Source organism: Lontra canadensis, unplaced genomic scaffold (assembly GCF_010015895.1).
Source record: "Lontra canadensis isolate GAN:19392208 unplaced genomic scaffold, GSC_riverotter_1.0 scaffold124, whole genome shotgun sequence".
Lineage (NCBI taxonomy): Eukaryota > Metazoa > Chordata > Mammalia > Carnivora > Mustelidae > Lontra > Lontra canadensis.
Window position 1 is genome coordinate 3,629,417 of NW_022631118.1, and position 22,451 is coordinate 3,651,867.

A 22,451-nucleotide genomic window follows, 5' to 3' on the forward strand; every position below is an offset into this window, starting at 1 on the left:
TCTATGTTTAACTTTTTTAGAAATTGTTGAACTGTTTTTGATAGTCATTTTACATTCTGATCAGCAGTGTACAAGGAAGGTCTGGCAGGCGTCCAGCTCCACATCCTTGCCAACACTTGCTATATTCTTGTTTTTTTGTTTTTGTTTTAAATACAATAGCCAGGGGCGCCTGGGTGGCTCAGTGGGTTAAAGCCTCTGCCTCAGGTCATGATCTCAGGGTTCGGGCCCTCTGCTCGGTGGGGAGCCTGCTTCCCCCTCTCTCTCCGCCTGCCTCTCTGCCTACTTGTTATCTCTGTCTGTCAAATAAATAAATAAAATCTTTTAAAATAAATAAATAAATAGACAGATGGATACAATAGCCATTCTAATGGGTGTGAAGTGATATCTCATTGTGGTTTTGATTTTCATATTCCTAATGACTAAAGATAATGAGCACCTTTTCCTGTGCTTATTGACCTTTTGTATATATCTTCTTTGGAGAAATGTCTATTTAATGCCTTTGCCTTTTTTCCCTCCCAGTTTTGAATTTGGTGTTTGTGGTTGTTGAGTTGTAGGAGTTCTTTATATATTCTGGGTATTTATCCCCTTATTGGATATGTGATTTGCAAATACTCCCCCCCCCCCCATTCCATGGGCTGTCTTTCTGCTCTCTCGATAGTGTTCTTTGATGTGCAAAAGAGTGTAGGCTTATTCTTTGAAGGAAAATTGGAGTGGCAAAAAAACCAGGGAGACAAATAGCAAAGAACAACTACAACCATCCACTAAAGGGCCCAAACCAGAGCTCCAGGATCATCCGAGATTCTCCTTTTTCATTTACTTCATCTATCCATCCATTCATTCATTCACTCACACACTCATTCACTCATTCATTTATTTATTGGAGAAACTCAGAATCTAGTGGGAGAGAAAAATGCGGACATAGATAATCCTCATGCTGGGTGTCAAGAGCTACAACCCTAAGGAAAGCCAAGGGGGGCTGAGGGTGGGTGTACAGTTGAAGACAACCCATGGCTTAGCCCTTTAAAATGTCTTCAAATTCATCCCTCCTCTCTGTTCCTGTGGCCACCAATAGCCCCTGCCTCTAGTCTCACCCTGTTAGTCTGGGCCCTCTGAGAAGCTACTGCCAGGACGGACGGGATAAATTCTAGAAGGATTTTTATTAGGTGAAACACATGTATGAGAGGTAATGAGGAGGGAGTGGAAGGCTGGGAGAGCTGTCAAACTGTGATATACATCTAGACCCAGGTGAAGAAGAGAGGGAAGGAAGGTTGGGTGGAAGGATCTAGCCTGCCAGATTGTCTAAAGAAGGTCTGGTAGATGTCAGGCAGTCCCATGTCTTCCAGGAGGGGACCTGCCTTAGTAAACCCCTTGTGTTAAGTCATTGGCTGGGCGCATCCCATGGGAAGCCTGGCCTTGATGCAAACAAAGAGCACAGCAACACTTGGTCAGTTACAGGGAGTTCAAGGTCCATGAGGCTCATTTTCTTGAACCCCGCAACCCCCACAGAGGTGCCAGAGTGATCTTTCTAAAATGCAATCTCACTGTGCCATTCCTCAGCTCAAACACCTTCCATGGCTCCCCAGTGTCCTCAGGGTAAATCTTTAAAATCCCTAAATCCTTATCCTGGTTCTCAAAGTCCTGTTGGGGGAAAGGGAACAATTTACCTTTTGTGCTCCATTGCCCACTAATCCTCACTCTTTTTTTTTTTTTTTTTAAGATTTTATTTATTTATTTGACAGGCAGAGATCACAAGTAGGTAGAGGAGGCAGGCAGAGAGAGAAGGGAGGAAGCAGGCTCCCTGCTAAGCAGAGAGCCCGACGCGGGGCTTGATCCCAGGACCCCGGGATCATGACCTGAGCCGAAGGCAGAGGCTTTAACCCACTGAGCCACCCAGACGCCCCTAATCCTCACTCTTAAGCACAGCCTATATCCCTCAACCACACCGGACAGACTATCCATTGCTTCCTAGATGTATATTCTCTTCTATTCCCTTATGCCTTTGCATAAGGGGCAGATTGTGCCCTCTGCCTGGAAAGTCCTTCCTTACATCTCTCCATCAAAGCCTAGTTCAATGTCAAGTGCTTTCTCCAGCTTCCCAGTCAGCAGCATTCCTGGCTTTATCTCTGGTTCAGGCCCGCATCCTCTGGAGTAGACAGTGGATTCCTGTGGCTGTGACAGAAGAAGGGGGCAAACAACTACCACTGTCCTCTCGAGCTTTGCTCCTACCTTCCCAGAGCAAGCTGGCTGATATGGCTCAAAACAGTCACACACCCCCAACTTCTCTCCAGTGGTTACAACAGAAACCCACTGCACAGAATTCAGGGCAACCAGAGATTGAAGCCCACCCCGATCCAAGGGCTTTCTCTCTTCCTCCTCCACTTGCAGTCCTGCCTTCCTGGACTTAGGATGTAATGGTTTATTTTTAGACCACATACTGGACTGGGAATCTGCTTGACACCTGAGGTGTAACCGGACTCTGGGGTGGCACTAGCCTTGAGCTCTAGCTTGGCAGAGGAACCATGAGAAGGTCCAAAGACTGTGCTGGGCACTGGGGCCCCTGGGAGACAGCACGCTAGGGCAGATGAACCCTCTAGTGAGCTCCAGAGGGTGGGGGGGCTTTCTTTCAGGGCATGAGGTGCTCCTACAACCTGACCCACCTGAGCCCCTCCTTTGACAGTTGGAGCTCAGAGAGGCCAAGATTACCAGAGGTAGACCAGAGACTGAATTCATGTCCCCACAGCATGGTCAGGCTTCCCAATGTTGGAAAGTGGAGCAGAAATGATTGTGCCCTTATTCTTGTTCTGGTGTTCTCTCCCATTCTGTGTGCACCTCCAGCTACACACCATGGAGAAACCCCCAACACAGAGGGCCTGCAGGCTGGATCCAGTTTTGTTTGGTCACAGATACTTTGAATTTTTTTAAAAAATTGTGGTAAGATACACATAACATAAAATTTACCATCTTAACCATTTTTAAGTGTACAGTGCAATGACATTGAACCGTTAGATGTCATGCAGCCAGCCCCACCATCCATCCCCAGAACTTTCTCATCTTCCCCACCTAAAACTGTACCCATCAAACAGGAACTTTCCATTCCCCTACCCCAGCCAGCCTCTGGCATTGGCCTTTCTATTTCCTGTCTCTATAAATCTGATGACTCTAGAGACCTCATCTAAGAGGAACTACACAATATCTGTCCTTTTATAACTGGTTGATTTCACTTAGCATAATGTCCTCAGGGTTTGTCCATGTGGTAGCACGTGTCAGAATTTCCTCCCTTTTTAAGACTAAGTAATATTCCATTTATGGATAGACCACATTTAGTTTATCCATTCATCCACTGATGGACCCTTGGGTTGTTCCTACCTTTTAGAATTGTGATTAAGGTTGCTATTAATGGGGGTGTGCAAATATCTATTTGAATCTCTGCTTTCAATTCTTTAGGGCATATGCCTCAATGTGGATTTGCTGGATCATGTGGTAATAATACTTTTAATTTTTTGAGGAACCATTTTTCACAACAGAATTTGAAATTAAAAAAAAATTAGTTGCCAGCATTAGAAAAAATTTGTTAGTGTATAAGAAAGCAACTGGTTTTTGTATCCTGCCACATTACTGAATTGCTATATGAGTTCTAGTAGTTTGGGGGTGGAGTCTTTTGGGTTTTCCATATAAAGTACCATGTCATTTGTGAAGAGAGAGAGTTTGACTTCTCCTTTGCGAGTTTGGATACCTTTTATTTCTTTCTGTTGTCTGATTGCTGTTTCTAGGACTTCTAGTACTATGTTGAACAATAGTGGTGAGAATGGGCATCCTTGTCATGTTCCTGATCGCAACGGGAAAGCTGTCAGCTTTTCCCCATTGAGGATGATATTTGCTGTGGGTTTTTCATAGATAGATTTTGTGAAGTTAAGGAATGTTCCCTCTATCCCTATACTTTGAATTGTTTTAATCAGGAACGGATGCTGTATCTTGTCAAATGCTTTTTCTGCATCAACTGAGAGGACTGTGTGGTTCTTTTCTCTTGGTGATTTGTTCTATCACATTGATTGATTTGCAAATGTTGAACCACCCTTGCATCTCGTGGATAAATCTCACCTGGTCAGGGTGGATAATCTTTTTAATGTACTGTTGGATCCTATTAGCTAGGATCTTGCTGAGAATCTTGGCATCCATATTCATCAGGGATACTGGTCCGAAATTCTCCTTTTTGGTGGGGTCTTTGCCTCGTTTGGGGATCAGGGTAATGCTGGCTTCATAAAAAGAGTCTGGAAGTTTTCCTTCTGTTTCTATTTTTTGAAACAGCTTCAGGAGAATTGGTATTATTTCTTCCTTGAATGTTTGATAGAATTCTCCAGGGAATCCATCAGGTCCTGGGCTCTTGTTTTTTGGGAGGTTTTTGATCACTGCTTCAATCTTGTTACTAGATATTGGTCTATTCAGATTGTCAATTTCTTCCTAATTCAGTTTTGGAAGTTTATAGGTTTCCAGGAATATATCCATTTTGTCTAGGTTGCTTAACTTATTGGCATACAACTCACTGTTGATTATAATTTCTGATGATTATTTCTATGTCCTTGGTGTTAGTCGCGATCTCTCCCTTTTCATTCATAATTTTATTAATTTGGGCCCTCTCTCTTTTCTTTTGGATTAGTTTGGCCAATGGTTTATAAATCTTATTGATTCTTTCAAAAAACCAGCTTCCAGTTTCACTGATGTGTTCTACTGTATCTCTAGTTTCTATCTCATTGATCTTTGCTCTAATCTTGATTATTTCCCTTCTTGTGTGTGGGGTTGGCTTAATTTGTTGTTGATTCTCCAGTTCTTTAAGGTGTAAAGAGAGCTGATATATTCTGGATTTTTCAATTTTTTTTGAGGGAGGCTTGGATGGCTATGTATTTCCCCCTTAGGACCGCCTTTGCCATATCCCATAGGTTTTGGATTGAAGTGTCTCCATCAAGATCAAAAGCTTCTGCTCAGCAAAGGAAATAGCCAACAAAACAAAGAGGCAACCCACGGAATGGGAGAAGATATTCATGAATGACACTACAGACAAAGGGCTGATATCCAAGATCTATAAAGAACTCCTCAAACTCAACACACACAAAACAGATAATCACTTCAAAAAATGGGGAGAAGACATGAACAGATACTTCTTCAATGAAGACATACAAATGGCTATCAGACACATGAAAAAATGTTCATCATCATTAGCCATCAGGGAGATTCAAATCAAAACCACATTGAGGTACCACCTTACAGCAGTTAGAATGGCCATAATTAACAAGACAGTAAACAAGTGTTGGAGAGGATGTGAAGAAAGGGGAACCCTCTTGCACTGTTGGTGGGAATGCAAGTTGGTGCAGCCACTTTGGAAAACAGTGTGGAGATTCCTTAAGAAATGAAAAATAGGGCGCCTGGGTGGCTCAGTGGGTTAAGCCGCTGCCTTCGGCTCAGGTCGTGATCTCAGGGTCCTGGGATCGAGTCCCGCGTCGGGCTCTCTGCTCAACAGGGAGCCTGCTTCCCTTCCTCTCTCTCTGCCTGCCTCTCTGCCTACTTGTGATCTCTGTCTGTCAAATAAATAAATAAAATCTTAAAAAAAAAAAAAAAGAAATGAAAAATAGAGCTACCCTATGACCCTGCAATTTACCTCAAAGATACAGATGTAGTGAAAAGAAGGGCCATCTGTACCCCAATGTTCATAGCAGCAATGGCCACAGTCGCCAAAAGGTGGAAAGAACCAAGATGTCCTTCAAAGAACGAATGGATAAAGAAGATATGGTCCATATATACTATGGAGTATTATGCCTCTATCAGAGAGGATGAATCCCCAACTTTTGTATCAACATAGATGGGACTGAAAGAGATTATGCTGAGTGAAATAAATCAAGCAGAGAGAGTCAATTATCATGTGGTTTCACTTACTTGTGGAGCATAAGGAATAACACGGAGGACATGGGAAGATGGAGAGGAGAAGGGAGTTGGGGGAAATTGGAGGGGGGAGACAAACCATGATAGATTGTGGACTCTGAGAAACAAACTGAGGGTTTTGGAGGGGAGAAGGGTGGGGGGTTGGTGAGCCTGGTGGTGGGTATTATGGAGGGCACATATTGCACGGAGCACTGGGTGTGGTGCAAAAAGAACGAATTTTGGAACACTGAAAAAAATAAAATAAAATAAAAATTTTTAAAAATTCGGCTTCTGTTGAGAGATTGGAGTTCTGATATCACTGGTCCTGAGCCAGCCTCACTGGGTTCCCTGGAGAGACACCAGTCCAACCAAGCAGTGCCCCCTCCTCACAGGGCTGGGATGCAGCTCTGTGGGGCCCTGTCCTGAGCTTCTTGGTTGTAAGAACTCAAACTTCTTTCCTTTGTTCCCCAGCCCTAGGTAGGCTCTGTGATACCTCAGTGACCCCTTTCGCCTTTTCATTCCTTATGTGTATGTTTAACATATCCCCTATATTAGATCTCTCTGTTGAAACACCTGGTGTGGTTCCATTTTCCTGGCTGGCTCTGGCCTGTAGCACTCGGCTACTGTTCCTGCCTGGTGATGCTGGACAGCGGCTGACCCCCCAGATCAGGTATCATCTTGCCTGGTCACCTCTCCCTGACTTCCTGTTTTTCTACCTCTGGCTAACTTGGCCTGCCTGAGATCAGATGTGTGCCCCTGCTCTGATCAAGTACCTTCCAAGGAGATGCTCCTTATTGAGCACCTTACTGTGTGCCAGAGACCATGTATAAGACTTTATACATCAACTATACTCAAATAATAAAAGCAGACACCAAAAAAACACACAAAAAGGATTGCTTTCAAATAAGAGAATATAATCCTGAAAGAAAATTCTCTAATAATACGGTTTTAATAAAACCAATTATTATAATATATGAGACATAAAACTAGGCATCTAATAACAATCTGTATGGATGATTCTTTAAAAATAAAGACATTAGGGGCACCTGGGTGTCTCAGTGGGTTAAAGCCTCTGCCTTCAGCTCAGGTCATGATCTCAGGATCCTGGGATCGAGCCCCACATCGGGCTCTCTGCTCAGCAGGGAGCCTGCTTCCTCCTCTCTTTCTGCCTACTTGTGATCTCCGTCTGTCAAATAAATAAATAAAAATCTTTAAAAAAATAAAAAATAAAAAAAATAAAGACTTTATACACTAATCCCATGTAGTCCTTGCCACAACATTGTGAAGTGGGTGCTGCTCTGATCCCCACTATACAGAAGGGGATACTGAGTCCGGGACAGAGAAGGACTTGGCCAAAATCCCAGCCAGGCTGTAGCAGAGCCAGCCACAAGGACACAGCATTCTCACAAAATGAGGCTAACCACACTGTCCCTGAGTCAGTAGGTTCCTTTTTCTATCATAAAAATCTACATTCTATAACTGTTTAGTAAATATCTGACCTAGATTTGTGTCTTCATTTTCTCACCTCTAAAATGGAGATCATGACAGATGCTACCTCACATGGGTTTCAGTGAAGATATGGTGTTCACCAAGTGCCTGGCTCCACAGTCAGCACAGCTGAACAGATGTTAACCATTGATATGATTACCTAGATCTGGAAGGATTATTATGCAAAGCATGAAATGCACAGTGGGTGGAGATGATGCTTATGGAAATATCCTTATTATGTAATGGAAAAATCCTTATCCTATGTGTAAAAGAAAAGGGCCCAAAATAAAAATAAATAACTCATGCACTAAAGACTCACAGGAAACACACCCAAACATTAACTGTGGTTGATTCTGGGTGCTGGGATTTGGGGCAAACATTTTTTTTTTTCTAATGTAAATGTTAAAAAGGTAACAAATCAGTTAAAAAAAAAAAAAGAAGCACCATACCCTTCAAATTTATCTACAGATGCAGTGCAATCCTATCACAATTCCCACTGGTTTCTTTGTGAAGTTGATAAGCTGCTTCTAAAATTCATGTGGAAATGCAAGGGACCCAGGACAACAAAACAATTTTGAGGAAGAGGAGTAAAGGTTGAGACCTGTGCCACAGGCATCTACATCAGGGCCGGGATCAGAGCTGAATGCTGAGACAGCACGATCGTGCTTACTGAGAACATTCCCTACTCAGAAGTCACTGTCCTTCTGAAATAATGCTGTAAGTTTCATTGAGAGAGTTGTCTTAGAAACAGAGTAGAAAAAAAAATTTTTTTAAGTCCTTGGAAATTCTCTGGTTTCGTGGTTTCTGAGAGATGACTTTTTCACCAGACCACAGTGATTCGAGGAAAAAGGACACACAGCAAAGTTTTCATAAAGCTTCATTTATTAATTTAAAACCCTCTTTTGTTTCCAATGATAACTTCCCTGCCTCTTTTTTTTTTTTTTTTAAGATTTTATTTATTCATTTGACAGAGAGAGAGAGGGTGCGGGACAGAGGAAGAAGCGGACTCCCCGCTGAGCAGGGAGCATGACAGGAGGCTTGATCCCAGGACCCCAGGATCATGCCTAAGCAAAGGCAGACGCTTAGCTGACTGAGACACCCAGGTTCCCTTTCCCTGCTTTTTTGATGTGAAACTATTCTTTCTTTTATAAAATGATGCTGATGTTTTTATTGTCTTCAATCAGCAAGAGAAAGAGTTGGTAGCCCTCCTTTGACTATTTATTTATTCACTTGAGAATGCACACCTGCAAGTGGTGGCTGGGGAGGGCCGAGGGAGAGAGAGAATCTTAAGCAGGCTCTACGTCCATCATGGAGCCAGATTCAGGGCTTGATCTCAGGATCCTGAGATCATGACCTGAGCCAAAATAAGAGCTGGCTGCTTAACCAACTGAACCACCCAGGCTATTTAATTTATTTTAAAATATTTTATTTTTAAGTAATCTCTACACCCAACACGGGACTTGAATTTATAATCCCAAGATCAAGAGTTGAATGCTCCATCAATTAAGCCAGCCAGACACCACCCCCTCATTAAAAAACAAAAACAAAAACAAAAAAACTCTCTAACTCAGATATCCCAAAGTCTGGGAAACACAGGGGAAAACTGCAGCTGCTTTGAGGCTGCTCTCCCTGGAGTGGGGGCCTAGGTTGGCCAAGCTCTATAAGGCAGCTTGGCATAAGGAGAACATAAGCTTGGGTTCAAATGGCGGCTCTGCCACTTGCTTACTGTGGGAACTTGAGGAAGTTACTAAAGTTCCTTGAGTCTCTTTCTCCTTCTGCAAAATTAGGCTGATTGACATGTCAAGGGTGCTGTGAGAATTAAATCAGATAACATATGTGACTGTACTTGAACCATCATAAATGCTTGAGAAAGTATCCTCTAAGAGTCTGTGAGCTCAGGGAAGGCCCCACTTTTCTCTTCTGTAAACTGAAGAGTTCTTACCTCTTCAGTCATTCTTTATATTCCCACTCTGGTCTCTTCTATATGCTCTCTAGTTTGTCACTATTGCTCTTGAGATGTGAATCTACAACTGAATACATGCTGTTGGTGTGGACTAGCTGTATAAAGAACTACTATCACCTCCTTCAATCTAGACTCTGTACCTCCATTTATGCAACCCAAGTTTGCAGTGACTTTTTGTGTATGTGTGCTTCTGTTTCACTCCTTTGGTATTTGTTGGGCTTAGAGTACCTAACAGCCCCAGATCTTTTCATAGGAATGTTTGCAAAACCCTCTTTCTGAACTTGTGCAATTGGAGTCTTGGCTCTAAAGTGAGGGGTTGTACATTTATTCTCTTTTATACTTTATCCAATAGGCAAGTTGCCTTCCCTGACTAGATGGGGTCAAAGGAGACTCCAAATGTGTTCTCATACTCAAGAAACCTGAAGGAACATTTAGCTGACTCTTTTTTTAGTCCAGGGAAGAAAACATTTATTTGAATCTTGTTGGAATCCAAAGCAGCAGGGCTGGCACTAGGCAATGGGGCTAGAGAAGATGCCTTGATGCTGTGGCTTTAGTCCCCGGCAGCTCCCTGCATCAGGCTTATCCTAGGGGCCTGGCATGATGGCTCCCTGCCTCAGGGCAGTAGGTTCTCTTTCCTTGGATGACTCTGTAAGGCTTAGAGGCCACCTGGATCGCCTGGCAATTTGAGAGGAATCAGGGGCTCACACGGATTATAGCTTGTAGGGCCCAGGGGTCTCCTACTGTCTTCTGAGAGTAGTAACATCCTAGAATCCTCCTGCTGATTCAGGAACCACGAAGGGCATAGGCCTGGTACCTTTCCTCTGCCTTCCAACCTGGCAGCTGGATTGCATGCCAGTACTGCCCAAATGATGCCTGGGTCCAGGCTGGTGTCAACGTTCAGACTACATGGAAGGAAAAGCGCTCTCTTTATTGCTCTAGACTGGCCCGCCCGTGTGTCTCCCAGGACGGCGCTCTGCCCTTGTGCACTCAGGAGATGCAGTATGGTCATACTGGGGCCCAGCATGGCTCCTGGCCCAGCGCTGGCCTCAGTCGGTCTTCCTGAATCCTGGAAAGCAAAGCCCACAGGATGGCATGGGATTCTGAAGGCAGCAAGGCCTCATCTATACTATTCCCCTCAGTTGCCCAAATACTTCTCACAGCTGGGATAATGTGGTCACCCTAGAAGCCATGGCTCTCCATCACCTGCAACCACTGCAATCAATTTCCCTTTCATAAATTAAATAGGTTATAGGAGACAGATATCCCCAGCACAGAGCCACACAGCCCCCTGGCCACTCAGTTTTGAGACATCATGGTAGGCACAGAGCTGCTGTCAGAAAGATAGAGGAGCTCCTTTAGCCTAGCCCAACCACACTAGCTGTGTGACCCTCGGCAAATCACTCCACCTCTCTGGGTCTCAGTTCCCTCATCAGTCTTTTGCAACATAACTGCAGCACACTTAGTAGGCAAATAAAATCCTGGCAAAAATGGTGTTTGGGTAAGTGTAAAGGTCTATGAGAGAATGAAGAACCCCCAGATTCCCTTCACTTTTCTACTGTGTTCTACACTTGAGGACTTTCACCTCCATTTCTCACATGCTTTTGCACAACACCATTGTGCAGTGGGTATTACTACACCCATCGTCCCAGTGGAGGAAACGGAGGCTGAAAGATGATCCTGGGCCCCAGAGCTGGTGAATCGGCAAGAACAGCCCTTGAACCCAGGCCCCTGACACCAGACCCTGTGCTCTTTCCTATAGGCTAAGCCTCGTTTGCAACCAGAGACCCTGATAGGGAGAAAGAGGGTGAACATAAGAAGGGTGGAAACATTACCCATCAGCCTAAGCTTCTGAAAGAGCGGGATGAAGCCATGCAGAACACTGTGGATCCGGTAAACTGCTCACAAACAGAGAAAAGGAGTTTGAGCTTTGTGCCCCAACAAGGGACTCAGGCTCACCCCCCACCCACCCGCAGACAAAAGCTTAAACCACACACACAGGGATTAGCAGTGGAATTTCAGGCAGGGGTTGAGCTTAGATAATAGTACTGGAGTTATTATTATTAAAAACAATGACCACCAATAGCAATAACAGTGCCAGGAAACTCAGTGAATTATGTACCCCGCTCCATGAACTGCCCTGTTTTCCATCTCTGGCTAATTCTGTTTGTTTGCCACTTTAAACTGTTTTTGTTGCATTTTTGTGGAGCTGCCCATTTTTTCCATGGGGTTTTGCCAATGACCTCACCGTGACCTTGAAAGTGCTCAGGAAGAAAACATAAGCATAAGGAAATCTTGAAAAAATGTTTTTGTGGTGGCTTTCTGACCCTCGGTGGGCATCTGTGGGCGTCCAGTCACCACCCCTAAAGAGTCTGTGTGTGTGTGTGTGTGTGTGTGTGTGTGTGTGTGTGTGTGTCTGTGTATGGGGGGAGCTTACCCAGCCCAAAATAGATGCCGACAGTCTCCAGGGAGGCGAAGGTGAGTAGGCCGACCCCAAGGGACATGAACCAGTCTGCAAGGACAGCAAGGGAGAGAAGTGTCAGCCTGCAAGTCTGGACCCTCCTATCCCCCCACCTGTTCCCATGGTCCTCACCTGCATAATAGTGATAACACACCAGCAAGGTCCCAATGGCAAAGCAGAGCAGGACAAAATGGAAAAACTCATCTGTAAAAGCAGAGGTGGGAAATTACTATTTGCTTCTTTCTCTCTTTTCTTTCTTCTTTTTGTTACTAAAAGTAGTGCTGTCTCTGCTCCAATGTAACTTTATTCAGAACCCAACTAAAAAATTACCCCAGCCCCACTCCTTTCCAGGCTTTATCTATTTTTATTATTTTTCTGACACTGACACCACTCAACTTGTTATATATTTATTTCCACCCTTATTCTCAAAAAACAAACAAACAAAAAAATGTGAAACAGATTTATTCTCTGTCCCTCTCAGTAGGATGGTAGGTAGGAATTTTGCTCAGAGACTAAAGTACTGCCAGGCATGCAGAGCTGCCCAATACTTTGTTTGTCAAATGAATATTAAATCCAATTGTAAAAAATGCAAATGTGTCAAGCCTAAAAGTTTCACAATGCCCCATTTTCCCTCCCTAATCCCCGTCCTTAAAGACAGCTTCCAGGCATATATATGCACATTCAAAAAAACCAAAAGCAGGGGCGCCTAGGTGCCTCGGTGGCTCAGTGGATTAAGCCTCTGCCTTCGGTTAAAGTCATGATCTCAAGATCCCAGGATCGTGTCCTGCATTGGGCTCTCTGCTCAGCAGGGAGCCGCTTCGCCCTCTCTGCCTGTCTCTTGCCTACTTGTGATCTCTCGCTGTCAAATAAATAAATAAAATCTTAGAAAAAAAAACAAAACAAAAACAAAAGCAGGGAGGTGTCACAATCCCAGATTTAAAGATACACTACAAAGCTGTAGTAATCAAAACAGTATGACATTAGCATAAAAATAGACACATAGATAAATAGAACAAAGTAGGGGCACCTGGGTGGCTCAGTCATTAAGCATCTGCCTTCAGCTCAAGTCATGACCCCAAGGTCCTGGGATGGAATCCCATGTCAGGCTCCCTGCTCGGTGGGAAGCCTGCTTCTCCCTCTCCCACTCCCCCTGCTTTTGTTCCCTCTCTTGCTGTGTCTCTCTCTGTCAAATAAATAAATAAAATCATAAATAAATAGATATCCAGATAGATAGAACAAAATAGATAGTCCAGAAATAAAGCCATGCTTTTATGGTCAATTAATCATCAACAAAGGAGGCAAGACTATCCAATGGGAAAAAAAAAAACAGTCTCTTCAATAAAAGGTATTGGGAAAACTGGACAGGAACATGCAAAAGAATGAAACTGGACCACTGTCTTACATCATATGCAAAATAAATTCAAAATAGAAGGAAGACCTAAATGAGAGACAGGAAACCATAAAACTCCTAGAAGAAAATATAGACAGTAATTTCTTTGACATCAGCCATAGCAAGTTCTTTCCAGATATGTCTCCTGATGTAAGGGAAACAAAAGCAAAATTAAACAAATGGGACTGTACCAAAATAAAAAGCTGCACAGCAAAGGAAACCATCAACAAAACAAAAAGGAAACCTAGTGAATGGGAGGAGAATTTTGCAAATGATATATCTGATAAGGGATAATATCCAAAGTATATAAAAAACTTATATAACCTAACACCAATATTAATAATAATACTAATAATCCAATTAAAAATGCACAGAAGACATGAACAGACATTTTTCCAAAAAGACATCCAGATGGCCGAGAGACACATAAAAAGATGATGAGCATCACTCATCATTAGGGAAATGCAAATGAAAAGCACAATGAGATATCACCTCACACCTGTCAGAATGGCTTAAATAAAAAAGAAAAGAAATAACAACTATGTGCAGGGTATAGAGAAAAAGGAACCCTCATGTACTGTTGTCGGGAATGAAAATTGGTGTAACCACTGTGGAAAACCAATTATGGGGGTTCCTTAAAAAAATAAAAATTAAAAATATAATTACCATACAATCCAGTAATTCCACTACTGGGTGTTTACTCAAATAAAAAAAAACAAACACTAATTCGAAAAGATATATGTACCCGTATGTCTATTGTAACTTTGTAACAGCCAAATTATGGAAGCATAATTTGGATTATGGAAGCATAATTTGGAAGCGTCCATCAAAGGATGAATGGATAAGAAAAATATGGTATGTGTATGTTTTGAAATATTACCCAGCCATAAAAAGAATGAGATCTTGCCATTTGTAACAACATGGATGAAGTATAATGCTATGTGAACCACGTCAATCAGAGAAAGACAAACATCATATGACTTCACTCATATGTGGAATTTAAGAGACAAAACAAAGAAAAAAGGGAGACAAACAAAAGAACCAGATTCTTAACACACTGATGGTCACCAGAGGAGAGGTGGGTGGGGGAAGGGGTGAAACAGGTGAAGGGGATTAAGAGTATACTTATCATGATGAGCAGAGTAATATATAGAATTACTTAACCATTATATTGTACACCTGAAACTAATGTATCACTGTATGTTAATTATACTTGAAATATTTTTTAAAAAGCAGGACCAGTTTGTACACCTGCAGCTCCATCATTTGTTTTATTCCTCTCATAGATAGATCAGGGCCATCTTTCCATCTCAGAACATATGTAGATCTGCACTGTTCTTTTGGATGGCTGCATAGTGTTCCATGGTATAAACCTAACCTAATTTATTTGTCTGGTCCCCCACTGATGAACCTAGAAGCGCCTGATTTTTCGCTGTTAACTGATGCTGCACCAAATACCACTACACATGAATCTCTATGCACGTATTTCTGTGGACCCCATGCCCAGAAGTGGAATTGTAGGCTTGGAGGGTTCTCCAAGGAGAGGCGCTGAGAGTGGGTTCTGTGCCTTGAGCAGTTGTTCAGGTGTGCTCTGTGAATGAGGCCCTCCTGCACTTAGTCAGGTGCTGGGCTAGTCCCTGGGGAGATGCCACAGGGCCCTCGACTCAGTGGAGGGGCTGAGATTAGATGAGGCTCTGCTGTCTGTGTCCAAAGAGCAATGAGCAAGGGTCAGGGTGGCATTAAAGGCACAGGGGTTCCAAACTGAGATCATGCTCTAGGAAGGAGAGCGGAAAGGGGAATCACCTTCTTGCTTTAGGGTATAATGTCATGTCCTGCACTTTAAGAGTCTTGGTTTTGGTCCACTGAGGCACATTTCATAGCCCAGGGAAGATCTAAAACCCTGGTTCATTTAGCTGAACAGAGACAGAGTCGGGGGCTCACAGGGAGTCTCCCACTCCCTGAAGGCGGGGTTTGCAACAACCCCAGATTTTCTAGGACAACCGCTATTTGTTTAATCGACCACCCTGGTCTCCTGCCCCCTTCTTACCCTCCTCCATGAAGCCCCCAAAGACCCCAGGCTTAGAGTGAAAGAGTTCCTTCCAGTTCTTATGGCTCCTTCTCTAAAGTCAAGGCTAATCTAACCTCATGGCTTCCTCGCCCCCCCTCCACCAGCACCCCCTCGTGGCCAGAGGGCTAGGGGGCATTTATCATTCCTATGACTCCACATATAGCAGAAACAGCCCAGGACCAGGGTTCAAGCCCAGGTTGTGCCACTTGCTAGCTGAAAGTCCACACTCCATCCTTAAGCCTTAGTTTCCAAATCTGCACAATGGGAGTCATCATACCACCTTCCTGAGGGGACTGCAAGCTGAGGAGTCTGCAAACAGGGGACACAACAGAGGTGGGCTATGATCATTGTTTTTCTAGGCCACTGGCAGACTTTTTACCCATAGAAATCTGGACCAGACAGGCAGAAGCAGCTTCGGGGCACTAATTTCCTTACCATCTTTCTTTATATTCAGTCTTCTTAACTCAGAGGCCTCCACTTCTCCTTAGGAACAAGAGAGAGATGAGTGTTGAACTTTGATGAGGGAGGGCAGGTGGGGTTTTCTCTTCCCTGCTTCACTGAGACTGACTCTCCTGGGTTCTTCTTCCTGGGTAGGAGGGCACTCACCGTAGGACTAGTCAGAGCAAAGCTGTGGGCCCCCAATCACCCCTCTCTTCTCTGCACAGGCCTGAGTCTGCATTCTGTTTCCCTTCTCCTGAGCTTAGTGGTCCCTTTCCAGAATCAAGGTGACCCTCTGGCTGGTGACAGTATCCCTGCTGTGACTGACCCACCCTCTCAGGCTGTCTGGTCCTGTCCTAAACCCCCGGAATCCAGACCCTTCCTCCTTTCATCTCAGAGTTTGTGTATTTACCACTTGCTGGGTCAGAGCCTCGTCTTCGGAGTCCTGGAAATGAGAAACTCAACATCAGTGCCAGGCTAGGTTGGGACCTTAACAAGTGCCTCCAACCTAGTGGGGGAAATAGGTGACCTCTGAAAATGCCATGTCAATTTCTGCAGCCCTCAAAGGAGCTTTCCATCTATCAGTTTCTGGCTGTAATCCCTTTGCCTCTTGCCTGAAACCCTTTTCTAATCTGCACTGGACCCCTGCCTGGCTGAGCCCAGGTCAGAGCCCCAGGACCCCAAGTGGATTTGGAGTCCCTATCTTACACCCATGAACCCCAACAGTAGCTGGCTCTTCCAGGGGAAAGAAAGTGCCCAAACCTGTCCATCATCAGCACTGACACCCCCTCTCACCCAATTCTCTAGAAGCCACTCACCCAATTCTCCAGAGGGCACCACCTCTCCAGGGGCACCTACTTGGAAGAAAAATCAGTGATTACATATCCCTTACATTCTGGGTAGGGAGAAGTTACACTGTTGGGGAGGCGGATCTCACTCAGAGACTTTGCAGGTGACCTGAGTGGACCAAGTGGGTGACTGGAGCAAGCTAGAAGCTTATTGCTTCTAAAGGGGCAGCCCCCACCCATCTGCCATGCTAGTGTTATAGGTTATTCAATTTCCCATGAGAAGCCAGAAATCCAGGTTTTCACATCCACTTCTTGATTATAAAAAAGGTTGGAAACTCTTGGATTCCACAGAATCAAAGATGTCATCCTTTGTGAAACATGACATTATTATACACATTACTATGTAAGGAAAACCGCTGCCAATTTTAATCATAAGTTGTCAGTGATTTTTAAGATGCATCTTGGTTTCAGAGATGTCTAAATGTGAAAAAAGGGTGCCTGGGTGGCTCAGTGGGTTAAGCCTCTGCCTTCGGCTCGGGTCATGATCTCAAGGTCCTGGGATTGAGCCCCACATTGGGCTCTCTGCTCAGCAGGGAGTCTGCTTCCCTCTCTCTCTCTCTGCCTGCCTCTCTGCCTCCTTGTGATCTCTGTCAAATAAAAAATTAAATCTTTTAAAAAAACTAGAAATGTAGTAGTAATAATAATAATAAAAAACGCTCTATGAGCCAGACAAAACACACCTGCACACACATGAGCACCAGTTTGCCACCTGTGCCTGTTCTTGACTATGCAAGATGCATGTGATGACACTCAGCCACGTGGACCCAGCCTCACGAGGCCCTGAGTTCACGGGAGCCAAGCCAGGCTGCACACTGGGAACCACAGCCCCACACCCTGAGTGTTGAGCTCCCTGTCTGTGCTGCTAAGGGTGATGTGAGCCCTACGTACTTGTCCCAAGCAGCAGCCTCCCCATTAATCTGGTCTAGGGTGGCCTACCAATTTACCCTGATTCTTGGTGCCTATTTTAGTTCCTGGGGACCTCTCTCCTAGGCTGTCAGATCCTTCCCCTGAAGGGCAGGCAGGACCCCGTGTATCACCCCCACCCCACCACCAGTAGTATATTTTCCATCGTTTGGGTCAGCCCCAGGACACAGACACCAGAAGGGGGCACTCAGCACATGAAAATCAACATGCTGGATTTTATGCATGGCTAATACGCAAATGAGAAGCATCATCAGCATGTCACCCAGGAGTGGCCAGTGCTGAAGGTAAGAACATTCCTACTAGAAAGGCATGATATGAGACTCCAAGAGTGTAACCTCCAATGTCTTGGGGCCGGGGGGAAGGTGATTCACAAGTCTGTGGTGAAATCTATGTTTTCTACAGTAAATATGAATTACTTTTATGGTGAGAAAAAAAACCTTTTTAAAAATATCTCATTTTAAAGTAATCTCTACACCCAATGTGGGGCTTGAATTCACAACCCTAAGATCAAGAGTCTCATGCTCCCCTGACTGAGCCAGCCAGGCACCCCAAAAACATTTTTTAAAAGATTTATTTATTTGGGGGGGGAGGGGTGAAACAGAGGGAGAGAGAGAATCTGAAGCAAACTTCACGCTGAGCACAGAACCCAGTATGGGGTTCAATCTCATGACCCCTGAGATCATGACCTGAGCCAAAATCAAGAGTCAGATGCTTAACTGACTAAGCCACCCAGGTATCTCCCAAAACATTTAAAAATATATGTAAATGTAACAGTTTTTCTCTCTCTCATTCTACACTCAGTGAAACCATTCTTATACTACTTGAATAATTAAAAACATTTTTTCTAAACCAAGTAAGACTTGCTTTTGTGTTAAAAAAAAAAAAAAAGGAAGAAAGAAAATCAGAAAATTCAGTTAAGCAAATAAAACAGTGTAAAGATTACTCACAATGCTACCACCCAGAGGCAGCCAGGGGTAATATCTTGATGCAGAAATTAATATATTTCATTTACATTTCTTAGAATGTGTCTGTGTTTCTTGTTGGTTCTTGGGTTATTATCAGGTGTTAGGAAACTACATAGATTATAGAAATGTTGGATTAAACAAAATTACAATTTTTTAAAAATAATCTCTACACCCAACGTGGGGCTTGAACTCACAACCCCAAGATCAAGAGTCACATGCTTTCCTGACTGAGCCAGCCAGGTACCCCCGGGATTAAACAAATTAACTGGGATTTCTTAACATTTGTTAGTCTTTTTCGCAAACTGGTTCATTCCTACAAATTGTCCCCATTTCATCAAAGTGCTTCCAAGGCAAGTGCCATAATGTTTATATCTCCTTGCTGTAATAATCATGATGCTTGGAGAGAATTATTCCATAACATGAGTTTTTTAGAGATGAGAGCCTTAATTTTCCTGTGCACCTGAAAACAGCCCAGCATTCCAAGACAGTGAGTGCTAATCATGTTCCATATTGCTGGCTGGGAAGCTCAGGCCTAGAATGATTGGGTGACTGCACTAAGTCACCCTACAAGTCAAGGTTATAGTTCAGAGGAGAATCCAGAACAGTCTCACCATGGCAGAAAATGCTTGCCTCCATCTCCATCTGCCAATGCTAACCATTCATCTTGCCATGTCTCCTATATTTTCCTAGCACTTTTCAGCCATGAAACACCCTCATGAACTTGTTTCTGTCCAACAAAACTCAAAGCACTCATGTCCTTTGTGTAACTCCATTTTCGCCAAAGCCACTGGACAATGACTCACCTCCATAGAGCTGAAGCTCATCCTTCAAAAGGTCAGGCTCCTCATGCTCAGCACCTGAGTGGAGACAACCCTCTTTAGTCAGCTCCCCCCATCACAGCACCCCAGGGTAGCTTCCATCTCCGGTACATTTGAAGCCTTAAAAAGTAACACAGTCCTTGTTTGTGCTGGTGGTGAGCCAGGCAGTCTTCAAGAGGCAAGGCAGCTTTACAAATACTTCCCCTTTACCCTGTCTACGCCCCCCCCACACACTCAGAGGTGACTGTGGTCAGTTTCCTGAAAAAGAATTGAGGGTCTGAGTGGGCCTCCTTCAAAGTCAGTAAAAAGTGTTGCCATTTATTGAGCACTTCCTAGGTATAATATGGAACTAAATAATTTATATTTAATATTTCATTAGATCCTTACAGAAATCCTATCAAGAAGGTATTAGTACCTCTCCCTCACCCATTTTATGAGGCTCACAAAGCTAAATTATTCCCTCAAGGTAACATAGCCAGTAAGTGGAAATTCCAGGGTTCAAACCCAGATCTGACACCCAAGCATGCCATCCTAATCCTTTTACTTTTCTTTTCTTTTTTAAAGATTTTATTTATTTATTTGACAGACAAAGATCACAAGTAGGCAGAGAGGCAGGCAGAGAGAGAGGAGGAAGCAGGCTCCCTGCTGAGCAGAGAGCCCGATGCGGGGCTCGATCCCAGGACCCTGAGATCATGACCTGAGCCGAAGGCAGAGGCTTTAACCCACTGAGCCACCCAGGCGCCCCAATCCTAATCCTTTTTCTAAAAATATTTATTTACTTGAGAGAGAGAGAGCAAGAACGAAAGCAGGAGAGCGTGCACAAGCAAATGTGCGAGGGAGTGGGGAAGAGGGAGAGAATCTTCAAGCAGACTCCCCGCTGAGCGTGGAGTCTGAGGTGGGGCTCTGTCTCTCAAACTACGAGATCAAGACCTGAGCCAAGACCAAGAATCAGATGCTTAACCAATTGTACCACCCAGGCATCCCCAATCGCTTTTATCTTCAGAAAAATAACCCAGAGGGAGGCTCAGTAGCTTAAGCCTCTGCCTTAGCTCAGGTCATGATCCCAGGCTCTTGGGATTGAGTCCCTCACTGGGCTCCCTGCTCTCAGGGAGCCTGCTTCTCCCTCTGTTTCTGCCTCTGTGCTCTCTCTCAAATAAATAAATAAAATTTTAAAAAAAGAAAAGAAAAATAACCCAGACCGCAACTCCAGCATCAAGGGCAGCGTTTATTAAGTATCTCATGTGTGCCAGGTTCCATCCTAGACATTAATCTAGGCTCTTTCCCCCAGGCTCTTTCCTTCCCACAATCCATTTTGGCCAAAATTTACTTAAAATTTTTATTTTTCCAAAAATTTTCTTCTGGTTGTCATGCTCATTATATAATATTTATAGGATATAAATTTTTTGACCTATAGGATAGGTCAAAAGAGCAAAAATAAAAATCACCTATGATGAACCATCCAGAGATAACCACTACCATTTTGCTATTTTTCCTTCCAGTATTATTTATCACCACGTATGTGTGAATTTTTACAGAGCGTGTATGAGATCAAACGAATCATACAACTTGAAGTCTTTCTCGTTTACTTCAGAGCTATGTGAAGAGCAGAGCTATAGGCAGGACAGGGTGTCCTTTGCCAGTGTTGGACCTTAGGATGCTTGCTACTGCTGCCTACTATAAACAAGGCTGAGAGGAACAGCCTCCTGCAGGCACGCTCAGTCCCACTGAGAAACTCAGTAGTGAACTGGGAGGGCAAAGGAGAAAGGGCAAGGCCTACTGCCTACCAGGTGAGCTGTCCCTGGGGGGTGTCCGGCTCCCTGGCTTTGCTGATGTTTCCCAGTCACTCCTGGGTGCTGGTCCTCATCACTGCTCTCTGCAGGGTACAAACACAAGCTGTAGGGGAACCTCAGTCTGGAATGAGCCTGAAATACATTTGTTCTGGTGTTCTCAGAATTTAGCTTATATGAGGAGTGTGGTTTGGAAGAAAGATAGCTCTTGGGGGGATAAGAGGGGTAGGAGATTGGCCACAAGCTTTCTGTGTGATCTTGGACAAATCATTTAATATTTCCATTGCTGCTTTCATGAAGATAAGAGAAGGTCATCCAAGGTATCCCAGGACAAGCACAGGGGTGTGTCCCCATACCATGCTGACTCTGTTTGCTCCCACCTAGAAGGCCCTTCCCATTTGTCTCCTTTATCTTGAAGGTTAAGGGGCAGGAAGGCTTTTCCAACTGCCCCAGCTCATGCTCATCTTGGCTCTCCTTCGTTTGGGGTTACTATAGCATCAACTGTCTGTGCTTGACACGGTGGGCCTGAGGGCCAGTGGTGGTGGTGTTCATCTCTCCAACCATCTGAAGGACAAGGCCTGGGTCCTCACATTTCTGAGGGTACCTGGAAGAGGAGATTGATCGAGACCTGAAGAATGATAGACTTGTTTGCACTCTTGGACAATCAGCATTGCAGGAAGTTCCTGGTTTCAGGTCCAGAGGACTCCCTTTTCCTTAGGATGACCAAGATGTCTCCAGCAGTGCTGATATCCCTCAGTGTGCTTGGGGAGCTCCTGCTCAATCGATAAATTTCAAATTTCCAGAAGCCAGATTAACTGTGCTTTAAAATCAGTGCATATGTGGTCTCAGCTAGATATAGAGAAAAAGGTATCAGGAAGTACATCAAGATTACAACAGGAGTATTCATCTCAGAGGATAGGATTTGGGTTGGCTTCTATTTTCTTCTTTTCTGTATTTTATAAATCAGTGTAAGAAAAAAATGCTTTCTCGAATGCCTGGTGGCTCAGTTGATTAAGTGGCTCAGGTCATGATCCCTGTGTCCTGGAATCGAGCGCCGTGTTGGGCTCCCTGCTCGGTAGGGAGTCTGCTTCTCCCCCTGCCTGACACTCAACCTGCGCATGCACCACCCCCTCTCTCTCTCAAATAATAAATAGAATCTTTAAAAAAAAAAAAAAAGGCTTTTTCATTGCATTTTGCAAAATATCAAACAAGACAGAAAAGTAAAACAAAAATTACTCCAAATTCTATCTGCCAGGGACAACCTCCATCACATGCAAATGAACATTATTTTAGCTTTCTCTATGATATATTCATAATATATAATTTTTTTTTTAAGTAGGCTCCATGCCCAGTGTGGAGCCCAGTGTGGGACTTTAACTCATGACCCTGAGATC

The 22,451-nt window shown here is 44.0% G+C and overlaps 1 protein-coding gene across 3 annotated transcripts in view; it reads right to left on the reverse strand.

The window, feature by feature from the left end:
* Positions 1-9,803: 9,803 nt before the first annotated feature.
* Positions 9,804-22,451, reverse strand: part of TMEM40 (transmembrane protein 40) — a 33,132-nt gene continuing 20,484 nt past the window's right edge. For 2 of the 3 annotated variants that reach the window (XM_032841553.1, XM_032841554.1), the window contains 8 exons: positions 19,256-19,309; positions 16,534-16,572; positions 16,128-16,160; positions 15,713-15,760; positions 11,952-12,023; positions 11,796-11,870; positions 11,194-11,256; positions 9,804-10,427 (listed from right to left, as the gene is read on the reverse strand). In XM_032841553.1, coding sequence (XP_032697444.1) covers positions 10,408-10,427; positions 11,194-11,256; positions 11,796-11,870; positions 11,952-12,023; positions 15,713-15,760; positions 16,128-16,160; positions 16,534-16,572; positions 19,256-19,309 — 404 coding nt within the window. In that variant the 3' untranslated portion in view covers positions 9,804-10,407. The remainder of the gene's footprint in view (positions 10,428-11,193; positions 11,257-11,795; positions 11,871-11,951; positions 12,024-15,712; positions 15,761-16,127; positions 16,161-16,533; positions 16,573-19,255; positions 19,310-22,451) is intronic. The other variant, XM_032841555.1, reaches the window with a different exon arrangement.